The sequence below is a fragment of the Engystomops pustulosus genome, chromosome 3, assembly GCF_040894005.1.
Source record: "Engystomops pustulosus chromosome 3, aEngPut4.maternal, whole genome shotgun sequence".
Lineage (NCBI taxonomy): Eukaryota > Metazoa > Chordata > Amphibia > Anura > Leptodactylidae > Engystomops > Engystomops pustulosus.
The window spans coordinates 111270325-111286569 of NC_092413.1; the positions used below are offsets into that span (position 1 = coordinate 111270325).

General features: G+C 40.8%; 1 protein-coding gene across 1 annotated transcript in view; it reads right to left on the reverse strand.

The window, feature by feature from the left end:
* Positions 1–12378, reverse strand: part of FOXO3 (forkhead box O3) — an 86261-nt gene extending 73883 nt beyond the window's left edge. Inside the window, exon 1 of the mRNA XM_072141833.1 lies at positions 11368–12378. Coding sequence (XP_071997934.1) covers positions 11368–11928 — 561 coding nt within the window. The 5' untranslated portion in view covers positions 11929–12378. The remainder of the gene's footprint in view (positions 1–11367) is intronic.
* Positions 12379–16245: the final 3867 nt, after the last annotated feature.

A 16245-nucleotide genomic window follows, 5' to 3' on the forward strand; every position in this document is an offset into this window, starting at 1 on the left:
TAGCTATATTTCTTGTAATAAGAACTAGGATCAAACCCACAACTCATCATAAAGTTGTGAATTTAGAATCCAAAGAAGGAAACCATAAAACAACAGGAAAATGTTGCGAAAAAAAAGTTACAGGAAAGCAAATAGAAGCCAGTACATTAGTCATCTGAATGCGCAAACACCCTTGTATAAAAAAAGCAATCTGAGACACTGGAAAATCTAAAGTAAAACAAAGCATTATGCTGACTGCCCTCCTATACATATTTCACTGATGCCCTGCTTATACCAAGTTATTTCCACTGAGACCACATATACAGTATGGGGGAGATTCATCAGTACTTCTACGCCAGATTTTTTTTAAAAAAAAGAACTGATATAATCTCAATTTCTTGTGCAATGCATTATTCTGGTGACAAGGCCACCTCCATGCCATGTGGCTTTATCATATAATACATCTCCCCCTATGTAAGTTTAATGCATCCAGAAGTCCTCAGAATGTCAATTATGGAGAGCAGTAAGAAATACATTAGATCTTTGGCTTTCAGGGAAACAAACCAATTGCCCCAAGAGCCTTGCCGTGTCCAGTTAAATTGTGTGCAATTGAAAAAGTACACTGAATTATTTTTGGTTACTATCTTGGTTACAAACTTCTACAGACAATTAAAATTAGGGTGAGCCATCCATATAAGGCCGCCGGCAAACATGGCATTTTGAACCCGGTTTTGTGCCGTTTTTTTTAACAGTCCGTTAAAAAATGCATGCGTTAAAAAAAGCATGTGTTTTTGAAAACGCATGCATTTTTTGAAAATGCATCCGTTTTTGACCGGTTTTACCAATTATCTTACTTAAAATAGGTCAAAAACTGATGCTGTTTCAAAAAATGCATGCGCTTTTAAACGGACTGCTTAAAAACAGTCCAAAAGCAGGTTCAAAATGCCACGTGTGCCGCCGGCCTTAGGTCCAACTGACCTGAGGGTGTGTTCAAAAGTTCAGGTTTTCAGCTGCAGTTTTTGATTACCAAACCAGGAGTGGCGTGAAAAAAAGAGGAGGAGCCGCTTTTCTTAATGATATGCTCTCACCCATTATGATCCACACCTGCTTTTGGCTTCAAAAACTGCATCTGAAAACCTGGACGTTTGAACACACCCTTAGGGTGAAGACACACATGGCGTTTTTGGGCCGTTTTAACTAAGTGCGTTTTCAGATTGTTAAAAACGCATGCGTCGGACAAAAACGCATGCGTTTTTAACAATCTGAAAACGCACTTAGTAAAAACGGCCCAAAAACGGCCCAAAAACGCCATGTGTGTCTTCACCCTCAGGGCGCGTTCACACTTTGCGTTTTGGTTGTGTTTTCATTGTGTTTGAAACGCATATGCAACAGCTGATGTGAGGTAATTTGCCTAATTACATTACCGTTTACGTTTGTAAATGCATGCGTTAACATCGCGTTTACGATGCGTTTTGTAAACGGAAACGTTAACAGTGATGTAATTAGGCAAATCTCCTCTCCTCAGCTGTTGTATATGCGTTTCAAACGCAATGAAAACGCAGGTCAAAACGCAACGTGTGAATGCGCCCTCAGTGGGGTGTCTGATTCTGAGCACCCAAGCTGGAAATTTTATTGAAACTACTATAGCCCTTAAGTGAGCACTGCAGAAATTAACCACTTAGGCCACAATTACACGTTCCGCTAGCGCACAGGGGGGCCTCGGCCGTGTGACCGCGGCCTTAGATACTACCCGTTTGAGCTAAGCTCCCTTACTGTTCAGCGTGTTCTTAATGATAATGGTACTTATTTTCATTTTAACAGGAAACAACCTTATTGCAGAGGGAAAAAAAGAGTTTTAAAATCATTGCAGTCAGGCCCGGGTATGCTCAGTTTTCGCATAATTATACACATCTTCTGGGTGCATAAGCATCTGCTCCTCCTTCTCTGTCAGGTGGCTGCACAACGTGTCTATCCAAAGCGCATGCACAACACTGCCCAGCACTGGCTGACGTCACTCACCAGACATCACGGCGTGAGAAACAGTGTGCTCACCGCACCATGATTGGGTGCTATGGACCTCCATGGGGCTGTGATCTGGCCACAAATGTTGGTCATGGACCCTGTAATGGTCATGTGCATGAGGCCTAAAGCATTGAATAGTATACATTGCCATTTCAGAGAATTGTATAGATGGGAAACAGTAACTAATTTTCTCAGAAAAGATTGCATTAGAACATTAAGAACTGACTGCCATTCAAGTCTTCAGTTTGTTATAGTGGATTACAAAGCGGTTAATAAGTATGCATTCATTCACAAATAAAGTTCGGCTGTACCGTCTGTAGTGCTGATACGATAAAAGAGAATGAACAACTCCGACTTGGTTCAGTGTTTACAAAATGGAGCATATGAAAAGAGGTTGTGACACTCTGCTTGTATCCTTTTAGAATTGCAGTCCTTACGCACAGAAGAGATTAGAAACAGATGTGTCTACATCTGGCATGGCTCCTCCTCCTCCCACAATGTTACAAGAGCTGGATAATTCTATAAAGATGTAGTGATGGCTTAGTGATTGAGGAAATCTTCCATGACGGGGAATGTCAGAGCAATGACTACAAGTTGCTCTTTCCTGGCTCATTTTTCTACGATTGTAAAAATAGACCTTAAAAAATAAATATGTAATAAAAGCAAAGGATATAAGTGCACTTTTTTAGCCATCCCCAGGTATAGATACATTGGGGCAGATTTATCAAGCTGTCTGAAAGTCAGAATATTTCTAGTTGCCCATGGCAACCAATCACAGCTCCCCTTTAAAATATTCATGAGCAATGGTAAAATGAAAGCTGAGCTGTGATTGGTTGCCATGGGCAACTAGAAATATTCTGACTTTCAGACAGCTTGATAAATCTGCCCCATTGTACTGCTCAGAAACAACGAAAAAGGAAAAAAGTCTTAATAACAAAGATTTCATGAGCAGAAGAGATACCATTGCAAAAACCATTAGAGCTCCTTATATTACATATTTCAGTATAAAGTACATTTCTTTCCAGAAAATAATATGTACAAAACTGATGATTTTGGCAGGGCTGGATTGTGTTCTAGTGTGAATGAGAGTATTCAGTCTCCTTCTGCCACCAGTTGATTTTAGTGCACTGACGGCTCGCCAAAGCTGCGTTCCCTGTGTCGTCCTTCTTTCAAGGATTGGCTGAGCAGATTGATATGAAAACGTTTAGTAAAACTCCACTCTAACTGCTCTATGTGGAGAAGTCAAGGAGGTGGTCTTATAGGTGAGTGAAATCTACCTCTCAATGTACAAGTATAAAAGGGAGACGGTCAAAGAATGGATTCCAGCATGACAACAAAGTATAGAGGGACCATAAAATACAGGTTATACTGGATCTTTCCACATATCAATCTGCCGATTAGACTGTACTTTATGGTGAAATGTTCATTTTTAGATAGTAAACATTAAAATTTTATGTAAACTCTTTCAATATATATATTTACCAATTAAATAACTGTGTACTTGGCCAGGTACAGCTCCTATGCATCACTGTGTATCTTCATGTGTATATGGCCTAGATAGAATATTTTTATAAGTACCCTGTACTTGGTTATTCCACATGGTTTCTGTATGTTTGGGTCCCTGAAGAATTCTGTCATGCACTTTTGACTAGTAATGGCCCAATAACATGTTATTAGCATCAAGCTGGTAAAATACTTATAAAATTGAATTTTTTTGTCTGCTGAGTGAAGGTGAAATTTTATTTTCAAGGCTGAGCTATTGTTCATTTGTACAAATGCCAATGCATGCTCGCTGAAGGATTATTTACTTTTCTGTTAGACCAGGACAAAATGTCTTGGCCTGCTTTCCATGTGAAATATGGGCAATATATCCCTTTGACGTCAAACTTTCCTAATACCATGTTGTAATTTCAATGACATGCCATTCTTGGCTGTCTTCATTGTTCTGGCCATTTATATAGTACATCTAGGTAGTTCACGAAGATACTTTCAAGTTTCCAAATTGCTATTCCAAAGTGCTATATCCGTGTATAATGCTGCGTGCAGAGATTCACTAAGATCGTGCACCAGAAATCATGAATCTGTCCCTTCCCTGCACTGGTCCTTTAACATAGGGTGTGCGACACAATTTGCAAGTTAAATAAGGCGTTCGGAACGACCGATGGCATGCCCCCTAATTTGTATCGATGGAAGCCATCACAGATGCCCCACAAAAGGGTCGCATGCAGCACAATATCAGCGCAGACACTTCTTAATTACCTGGGCTAGCCTAGAAGAACTTGAACAGTCCGACAAAAGTGCGGTGTAAAGCCCGTAATGTGGTAAAGGTAATGTGCTCCAGTGGGTTCATTTGACTTAACTTTCAGTAAATGTTAGGGGTACTGTAGTATATTTTTTACAAAATACACTTTTTAAAGACTATGTACAATTTCACTGTGGACAGGTTTTATCAGTGGACACATAAAAGGCAGAGCACAGCTCTGCAATCAGACTAAATAACCCTTTTAAAGCATATTTTGGGGCGAGGTCACAAGCTGTGAATTTACAATAGTTTTCTGTAAATTATGTCAAACCCACAATAAAGCTACAATGTGTGGACCTCCTCTGTGATTGATTAATGTTTCTGTCAATCAGAAAATATCAGTTAACACAGTAACAACATTAAAGGAAACCTGTCAGCAGAAATGTACTGAATAAACCACTACTAGCATGTTGTCAAACAGGTAAATACCTTCAAGATTACTGTATATTTCTTTCATGGCTCAGAGTGGTGGAATCATCCAAGAAGCAACTTTGAAGCGAGATGTAATTTGGTCATATAAAGTCGTGGAGGCAGAGAGCTTAGAACTGAAATCAAGCACTCTTCCACCATCTTTGATCAGGCCAGCGCAAATCGTGACATCATCAATAGGCCCTGCCAGGTTACTATGACCCTAACTGAGGTTTCTATTGCTGTCATTTGTTGGCTTTTTTGCAGATCTAGTGCTTTTACAATATACTGTAATAGTGTAGCATCAGACCCCCTAGCGTTCAAGAACCCTAGCAGTTCTAGAAATATAAAGAAAATAAAAGTTTAAATAAATTTAGAAGAATGTAAGAAAAAAAACAAAGGTTGAAATCTCCATCCTTCCACTAGATCGCAAATCCAAAGAAATAAAATCATAAACATGTTAGGTATCATCGTGTCCCAAAAGTCCCGATCTATCAAGATTTAAAAACAGTTATTCCCAGTGGTAAAGCCCGTAATTGAAAATAGAGCCCAAGTTTTTGAATCACCACTTTTTCACAATTTCAAAACACATAAAAAATTGAATAAAAAAGTGATCAAAAAGGTTATACAGTCCACATAATGGTAGAAATGAAAATGTTAGCTTGTTCTACACAAAAATTAAAAAAATATTGGCATCAGAATTGGTGAAACAAATACAGTTTTACAAACCGATTTAAGTTTTTAAAACCAATAAACCTATATAATATATTTGGTATCCCTGAGATCGTACCAACCCAAAAAATAAAGTAGAGGTGTCATTTGGAGTGTGAAGTGAAAGCCATAAAGACAAAGGCCACAAAAATATGGCACAAATCTGGTTTTTCGTCAATACACTGGCCCATGAAGGAAATGTGATCTGGAAGGTGTTCATTTTCTTCACAACTTGCTGGTAGTGGTTTAGTAGGTCAATTTCTTCTGACAGGTTCCTTTAATTGTCTTAAAGAGGTTGGCAATCCTAAAGCTTAGGCCTCTTGATGCATCCGTCGGGCGTTGTGGCCTTCCAGGCAACACTATGCCAGATCCAACCAGCCGTAGTTTTACATAAAAACTTTAATTTGTGCGGTTTTTCTAAATTACGCAGTCACAGGGCGGGCTAAGGGTTGTATTTAGAATCCCATTTTCTACTATCCCTGCGTCAACTAGAAACACTGAAAATACAATAAAGTCATAGATCACACTATTTCTTCTCCTATTTTCCAGACCACATACACTCACCGGCCACTTTATTAGGTTCACCTGTCCAACTGCTCGTTTACACTTAATTTCTAATCAGCCAATCACATGGCGGCAACTCAGTGCATTTAGGCATGTAGGCATGGTCAAGACAATCTCCTGCAGTTCAAACCGCGCATCAGTATGGGGAAGAAAGGTGATTTGAGTGCCTTTGAACGTGACATGGTTGTTGGTGCCAGAAGGGCTGGTCTGAGTATTTAAGAAACTGCTGATCTACTGGGAATTTCACGCACAACCATCTCTAGGGTTTACAGAGAATGGTCCGAAAAAGAAAAAACATCCAGTGAGCGGCAGTTCTGTGGGCGGAAATGCCTTGTTGATGCCAGAGGTCAGAGGAGAATGGGCAGACTGGTTCGAGCTGATAGAAAGGCAACAGTGACTCAAATCGCCACCCGTTACAACCAAGGTAGGCAGAAGAGCATCTCTGAACGCACAGTACGTCGAACTTTGAGGCAGATGGGCTACACCAGCAGAAGACCACACCGGGTGCCACTCCTTTCAGCTAAGAACAGGAAACTGAGGCTACAATTTGCACAAGCTCATCGAAATTGGACAGTAGAAGATTGGAGAAACGTTGCCTGGTCTGATGAGTCTCGATTTCTGCTGCGACATTCGGATGGTAGGGTCAGAATTTGGTGTCAACAACATGAAAGCATGGATCCATCCTGCCTTGTATCAACGGTTCAGGCTGGTGGTGGTGGTGTCATGGTGTGGGGAATATTTTCTTGGCACTCTTTGGGCCCCTTGGTACCAATTGAGCATCGTTGCAATGCCACAGCCTACCTGAGTATTGTTGCTGACCATGTCCATCCCTTTATGACCACAATGTACCCAACATCTGATGGCTACTTTCAGCAGGATAATGCGCCATGTCATAAAGCTGGAATCATCTCAGACTGGTTTCTTGAACATGACAATGAGTTCACTGTACTCAAATGGCCTCCACAGTCACCAGATCTCAATCCAATAGAGCATCTTTGGGATGTGGTGGAACGGGAGATTCGCATCATGGATGTGCAGCCTACAAATCTGCGGCAACATTGTGATGCCATCATGTCAATATGGACCAAAATCTCTGAGGAATGCTTCCAGCACCTTGTTGAATCTATGCCACGAAGAATTGAGGCAGTTCTGAAGGCAAAGTGGCCGGTGAGTGTATGTTTTAATATACAAAATAAGGTATAATTGTCAGTTATATTTACTTTCCTGTTGGAAATCTTTTGTAAGCATAATAAAATATTATTTCCCTATATACCTTATATAATTTGTGTGCCCCCTACATTGTAACTACTCTATGGGGGGATTTATCATACTTTGTACAAGGCATGAAAAAGTAGCAATTTGTGGAGCTCTTCCAGGAAATCACAACTTTCCCCCTCTTTTCCACCCCTCATACTTTGTTGAAAAGTGGTAGTAAGGGGGCGGGGGGTTGGGCTGGCAAACTTTAGCTTTCTGGCATAGATTTGATTCTGGGTGACAAGTGTTGTCCTGGTGTTACCAGAACATCTTACAATCTGGTGTGTCATGCGCTAGATGGTGTGTCAAGATTTAATAATCTTATTAAATTCCCCCCTATGTGCTTAATGTGTATGGCTCAGTACATGTGCACATACATGCAAACAGACACATATTGAGCTGAGTGCAGCAACCGGGCAAGAGACAGAATTGTGGTGTTAAAATAACACCACCGTCAGCATATCCGTTCTTTGGGGGAGATTTGTCATAGGTCTCTTAGAGCAGAACTGTTCTAGTTGCCCATGGCAACCAACCAGAGCTCAGCTTTCATTTTCCCAAAGTTGTTTATAGGATTAAAGCTGAGCTCTGATTGGTTTTCTTGGGCAACGAGAACAGTTTTACCTCAATGATACCCTAACATTTAGGCTACATTCAGACGGCCGTATGGGGGACGTATATACGGCAGATATACGTCCCCCATAGACGGCAATTGGCACACGGCATTGTACGGAAGCGGTACGGTGCTGCACACGTGCGGCACCATACCGGTCCGTACCCGTGAAAAGAGGACATGTCCTATCCTTTCACTGCATACGGTGCCGTGCGCCATAAATCCCTATTGAGAGGGCCGGGGTGAGAAGCGCTTACCTCCTACTCCTCTCCCTGCGCGCCGCCGTGTGCCTGCCATGCTACGGTACAGCAGGCAACGGGCGTATGAATGTAGCCTTAGTGTCAGCTAGTACCAGGTTTTTTTGAAGAATCAGTTTTTTTAATTACACTTTTTCACTTTCCATACATTGATCTATCTATCTGTCTGTCTATGTATCCCTCATAATAGTTGCAATCTATAGATGTCTAATTTTTACCTACCTATCAATCCCCTTTTCTATCTATCTACCTACCTATTGATCTCTCATTTCTAACTGCCTATCTACCTATTGATCTATTATTTCTATTTGCCTAGCTATATTTCTTTCTAGTTATCTATAATCTGTCCATCATCTATTTTTCTATCAATGTATCTAATATTAACTGTTTATTAACTATTAACTATTTCTGTATATTTCTTCATCTAAAAAAATGTAAAAACTGACACTGTCCCATTGACTTCAATGTAAAAAAAATTTATCTCATCCGTTGTTGTCAGTTTGGCACCATCGGTTTTGAATCTGTTTTTCTTTTTTTTTTTTAAACTGAAAGAAAGTACTGCAAGCTCCGTCTTTTGTTCCATGAAAAAAACTGAAGAATAATAGATCACTGTACAACTGATGACAACGGATGACATCAAAATTTACATTGATTTCAATGGGATTTAAAAATGATCTGTTTAATTTCAGTTTTTTACTTTTCTAGGCGGATACTAGCAATGGAAAGCACAACCATAGTGTGAACTGAGCCTAACTTTTCATTATAATTGTAATTATATAAACATAAAAAAGAAAAACATGTGAGGCCCTTTAACTATATAAAACCTGCTGTAGGATTTCTAGAGAAAGTATAAGGCCCACAATACAGAAATACAGTAAAAGCAGATGATCACTGACAGGAAGAGCTGCTGGGAAAGTGTGAGGGCCAAATGGCCAAGTAGTAGAGACTATACTCCTCACAAGCATGATCACTACTTTTCTGCACTACTTTACCTGACAGTGGGCAGCTTCAAAGAGAACCTGTCACCAGGGACCTCTCTTTCACTAAAGACAGGAAGCAGAAGCCTATTACAGCACAAAGGTGGGGGCTGTGAGCTGAGTGAGCAGCACTGACAAGTCATGTGTTGTTTTTTTAAATGCATCCAAAACAAAAACAGAGGCTTCTGTCAGGAAAAATGCTTAGAGAAGGCAGAAAGACATATTTGCAATGCAGGTGTGATGGGCTTCTGCAACTTGTCTTTAGTGAAAATGAGGTCCCTGGTGACAGGTTCCCTTTAATCTCTATAATCACACAGCTAAAAGGGAATCATTGTAACAGTTCACACATCAATGTTTTATAGGAAGTTAAATGTTTACCACCCAAATATTTATAGTACTACCACTCTTTAACCCAAATATATATACAAGAGTAATATTTATAAAGAATAGACAAAGTATATGACACGTTAAGCCTGCCTGTGGTATTTCAAGGGTCTGGAGGCTTTTTGCACTGATCCTGTATACCTTGGCTGTGGTCCTTTGGAATATGGCCAGGCAGGTCTATATGTCAATGTATAATGTTTCCCATGACTGTAAAGTGTGCTGGGTAAGATGTAAGTGCCACTGACATAAAGATCCTTATTTCTATATAGACAAAATGGCATGCAGGTATTTGATTCTATTCTAGATACTATGACCTTCATGGGGGTGTTCATAGCTACAGGTGAATTTGTCTCATAAGGATATGTTACATACGTAGCTCTTTGTTGCAAGTCTAAGTCTATAAATCTGTAGAGTGTATGTAGAGATCTCCATATGAACATATTCCACACGATGGATGGGTATTTGTAAACAGAGCCGTCTATGCTGAAGCAGTGCTGCGCAGAATCTAATAGAGAACACGATGTGGGCTGCTATCTGATTCATGTGCGTCCAGACATATATTTTATATATATATATATATATATATATATATAAAATCATACAGACCATTCACTTGTACTGCATAAATAAATGCATGCACTGCATATAAGCATACTATACTATATTCATATATAAACACACACATTTTACTGTACATTACACCACACACTTTCCGGTAGTATCTTAGCCCACTTCAAGTATACATATGTGTATACACACACACTATAATGCAAGTGTGTAGCATAATACACTGTATACATAAATATACACACTGCACACTACACTGTATACATAGTCAAACATATGCATGTACATATACACAAACACTGTACTGCATATACATGTAAGAAAAATATACAGTAGACATATATACAACCACTATAATAAAAGCACTAAGCGAACTAAACTATATACATAACCCAACACACTGTACTGCATATACATTAAAGAATAGTACACTGTACTCCTTATACATGTAACAGATATAAGTTCCCACATTGTAATTCATGTACATGTAACACAACAAACGATATATGTGTATCCCCACACACTGTATATATACACACACTACACTGTATACATATAAGCACACAATCACTGTGTACTGCAGATACCTACTGTATACATATATCTACACACACAGTACTGCATATACCTACTGTATACACATAACTACACACACTGTACTGCATATACCTACTGTATAGACATAACTACACATACTGCACTGCATATACCTACTGTATACACATAACTACACACACTGTATTGCATATACCTACTGTATACACTGTACTGCATATACCTACTGTATACACATAAATACACATACTGTACTGCATATACCTACTGTATACACATAACTGCACACACTGTACTGCATATACCTACTGTATACACATAAATACACATACTGTACTGCATATACCTACTGTATACACATAACTGCACACACTGTACTGCATATACCTACTGTATACACATAATTACACACACTGTACTGCATATACCTAGTGTTTACACATAACTACACATACTGTACTGCATATACCTAGTGTATACACATAACTACACATACTGTACTGCATATACCTAGTGTATACACATAACTACACATACTGTACTGCATATACCTACTGTATACATATAAGCACACACATTGTAGTGCATATACCTACTGTATACACATAACCACACACTGTACTGAATACACCTACTGGATTAGAGACATACATACAAGCACACACACTGAAGCGATAGTTTTGTAGAGCTTCCTGTGCCCGTGTACACAGGGCATGGTGTGCCAGCTGAGGTTGGTAGTGCTGCTCGCCTGGTTAGACGTCCCCCCTTCCTCCTCACCTTCCAGCCGGCCGAGCTGTTGCTGTCCCCCTTGTCCTTGAAGTAGGGTACGGAGCGGACCATCCAGTCGTAGATCTGGGACAGGGTGAGCCTCTTGTCCGGAGAGCTCTCTATGGCCCGGGTGATGAGGTCTGCATAGGACATGTTCCCCCAGGCGTTCCTGCGGGACGAGCACTTCCTCTGCTGGCCTGCCGCCCCGCTCACAGCGCTGCCTCCAGCCCCCGGAGCGGCCAGCACCGTCTCCACTCCACCGACCGGAGCGGCCAGCACCGTCATGGTCGCCACATCTCCGCCGCTCACCAGCAGCAGTGTTCCTCTCTCTCCAGAGTCCCCGGCTGCAGCTGCTGAAGCGGTGGACACCTCCTCGTCATCGTCCTCCTCCTCCGGGATCATGGACGACGTGTCCCCAGCCTCCCCGCTGATGCCAGGCTTAGCAGGACTGGCCTGAGAGTCGGGGCGCTGCAGGGGCCATGTGCAGGAACGGGGCCGGCTCTGCGGCTCGAAGTCTGGGTCTATCTCCACGTCCCTCTCCGGGGAGGCGGGTGACAGCGCGTCTGCCATGCCGGCCAAGTTAGAGGCGAGCAGGATGAATGGCACAGTCCGTACAGTGGGAAGGGTGAGCAGGGCAGTGTCTAGTGGTGCAGGTCCCCTGCGCGCATCATGCGGGGAGCTGCTCTACATGGATCCATGGCTCCATGTACTCTTTGTCCCGGGCTGCACACATGAATCCTACAGACACTGTACACATCCGTCCATGTGCACATCACCTGCCTGCTCCTGCTGCTGCCATCTTGACAATTCAGGTCCCTTCGTGTTGCGCTGGTGAGGATGCAGCGGGCACGGCTCTGCCAATCAGCGGGGCTCGGTCTTCCCTCGTTATCTGCTGGCACAGATCTGCTGGATGGATTCAGCCTGTCACCCTGCACCCTGACAGGCTAACACCAGTGAGGGGCACACGCAGGGTGCAGACAACCTAACACTGCCCGTCCTGCCCACTGGGAGGCGGCACCGAGGGGAGGGGAGCGCGCGGCACACTCCTTCACTGCTGCATTCTTGTGCAGTGCTCTTATATGTGTGTATAGACACTGCATACCAACAGCTCTCCAGTCTAACAATCCGATCATCAAGCTCCATGTATTAACACTGAACATTGTTTGAGGGCATCTGACCAATGAATGGCCATACAGAGGGGCTAGGGTAATGTAGATTTAGGGCACCCATAATATTGCAGAATAAAAACATAATCTATTATAATGTTATATGGGTACATATGTTTTTGAGAATTATTCAGCACAAGTGCTGAGGAAGCAGGGGTGAGGGTGAGTCATTCTATAAAGCTTGGGTAAAAAGTTAGCAATGCCACTCCTTCCCACCCCACCGACTAATGGCGTAACCTGAAGCTCAATGAAACGAAGGTATTCCAGCACTCAGAATCTTCTTTAAAAAAATATTTAAATTTTTATTTTGTAAATATTAAAATTGCAAGGTCACATCCTGGCATATCATCCAAAAAAGAAAAGATCTACGCGTTTCGGACTAGTGTGCTTGCGTCCTTATTCAGATCATGAATAAGGACGCAAGCACACTAGTCCGAAACGCGTAGATCTTTTCTTTTTTGGATGATATGCCAGGATGTGACCTTGCAATTTTAATATTTACAAAATAAAAATTTAAATATTTTTTTAAAGAAGATTCTGAGTGCTGGAATACCTTCGTTTCATTGTGCATCATTCAGTCAACCGACAGGACTGCCTTTCCGTGCACCGAGAGCTAAGGAGGAATAGGACCTCGTCTACATTGAGGATGCAGCTTATGTGAGTGAGCGGTGGCTTTCTTTCTATTGTAACCTGAAGCTGATGGGCCCCAGACCAGGGGCCCCCGACTATAATGTTTGGTCTTAGTACTTAGTCTTCTCACATAGGAAAGTGACACCTTATGGGCCCCCTAAGCCTCTTGGGCCCAGTTGCGACCTCACCCTCTGCACCCCCTCAAGTTACGCCTCTCCCAACGACACATGGGGAGAAATGTTAACATAAATGTAAATAAGCAAGTCTTCTCTCCTCAGCTGTTGTATTGTGTTTCAGATGCAACGTAAATGCCACAGGTTCTTCAACGCTCAGCGGATCAGCGGTTATACACAACAGATGAAGATGAAACATCGCAGCTCCGTATGTATTTTATAGGTAGTCCCGCTGCACTGCATACGCAATAAATAATAGGTTGTAAATAGTTATAGGGGTTGGAGAACCTCTTTAGGGCGCGTTCACACAATGCGTTTTATATGCGGTTTGAAACACATGTGTCAGACACGTGAACGTGCTCTTAAAGGAAATCTACCCCTGTGCCTATAGTACTTTGTTCTTTGCTTTCCCAATATTGTTAAAGTGTTATATGTTGTTTATAAAATTCTACTAAAAGTAGTTTCTGACAAATAAATAAAAACACCAGTGGGTTTTGGGTTTTTATCATTCTGTTCTATTTATTTTGCTGTTTGCCGAATATCCTGGGCCAACAGTTACTTCCTCGAACCGCACATGGATGTTTATTTTAGAGATTACAATGAGGGAGTATGCCAACTCCAATAGTACATGCCATAGAAAGCCACAGGGCAGAGGGAAGATGGAGCCATGTTGCTGTATATGTGACCCCCAAGTGCACGTAGTGATGGATCATATGATTGCATACACTGTGCACCATTTTGGCAGCAAATCTTTTTTTAAAACTGGACTGCCAGACACACGGACACACAAGCCGTCAGCTGACAAACGTTATATGACGCCACTGGTTACCTGACCACTAGTAATGTCACATGTCCTTTACTTCTGTGCTATGTAATTTGGCTAAAATCCCTTTCACAACAATATACCAGCAACCAATAACTGAAGCGTTAACCAGCATCTACTGCTTTATTATTATGACATTTCTAAAGGTATCACTTTCTGGCTTTCACAAAGGCTACCATATGTTAAAGAAAACTAAAGAGATATAAACAAGTTAGTACATCTCCAATAGTCTGTACAGACATGTGGTGACATGTCCTGGAAACACATTCAAGTCATAACATTTCCACAGCTATTTAGATCTGAATTTGTTTTACAATGTGTTACTAGGGCAGGGACAAAATCATCTCAGGATGGCTGAAAGTAAAGGAAAATGATGTGATATTTTAGGGTAAGGAGAAATACAGGCATGGTATCTCATAATACCTCTAAAAATATTTTTAAAACATTGGAACAAAAAAGCTGGGTAAGGTGTAATTTTAATGCAGGACAATGTCACATATTGACTGCTACCTTTTTGAGAACTCTATAACCTTTTGATCACTTTTTATTGCATTTTTATGAGTGCATAAATTGTGAAAAAGTGTCCATTTGCATGTTTTCTACCATTTATATTTTCTAAAGTTTTATATTTTGATAGATTGTGCATTTGGGGGACGTGGAGATACTGTACCTAACATTTTTAGGATTTGATTGGTTTATTTATATATCTATTCTGGGGCAAGTGGGTTGATTAGAATGTTTGTTTTTTTATTTTTATTTTAAAAAAAATTGTGCAAAATTTTACAATGGCACACTTGTTGTCTGAACACAATAGCTGTATTGCAGTATATTGTAATACTGCTCTTATATTACAGCCTAAGGGTGAAGACACACATAGCGTTTTTAGGCCGTTTTTGGGCCGTTTTTAGTTCGTTAAAAACGCATGCGTTAAAAAACGTATGCGTTTTTGTAAAACGCATGCGTTTTTGACTGGTTTGAGCAATTATCTTAATTCAAGCGTTTTTAACGATCTGAAAACGTACTAACTAAAAACGACCCAAAAAACGGCCTAAAAACGCCATGTGTGTCTTCACCCTCAGTCATGGACCCCAGGACAAAAGTGGCCATTGATCACTAGCAGCCAAGTTAATTGTGAGGGTCTTCCAAATATTGGAACAAAGCCCCAAAGCTATATGCATGGCAAATGTCTATATAAACGGTAGGGCCCTCACTCCTATTGTTCCATATGACTGTTTGCACTAATGTAGAATGTCATTTGTATATGTCCCCTATCACTTGTAAAGCACTATGGAATATCAAGGCGCTATATAAATAAAGATTATTATTATTATGGCAGCTTAGATACAGCTCAGCTTTATGTATGGTAGAACCCTCTATAATTAGAGAAGTGATCACACTCCAGTTTTCATCTCTGGATATACAGTAGTAAGAATGAAGTAAAAGGAGAATTCTGTAATCATTGAAGGTGCATATATCTCTATTGCCACAGTTACTTGACTATATAGTGACCTACTGCTATTCTCTACTAGGCCTCTGGTCTACTATGATATTCTATTAATGACATTTTACTTATTTGATGATATTCTACTTATATGAGCATTTCAATGTTTTTCCCCCTACCACCAAACTGGCCCTTAACTATTCATTTACAAAAAACATTTTCTGGATAATATCAGATGCTAATCGGTCAACTCTCTCAAAAACTGGAAAATGTATTTTGGCTGTTTGAACTAGTGCTACTCTCAATTTTTGGCGGATTCTGAACCAGTTTCATTTTCCATTGTGTCAGCCAAAGTTGAACATTTATTCCCCACTGACTTGTTAAATGTTGTCCTTCAAAAGAAGCAACTGACCAAACAGTTTTTCATATCCCGGGAGAATTTTTACACAAGGTCATCCTTTTGCAGTACTGTTTTAGATATACTGCATGGTATTCTATGGAAGTACTTCATGTTCAAACACCAATCTATCTTTCATGAGTGTTTGGTTGGGGTGTACAACAACATTGGCAGAGGTTGGTGGTTGAAGGAGGTTTGGGTATGACAATGTAATAACAAATAGAGATCCAGAAGTCAGAAATGTCTAATAATGTTCA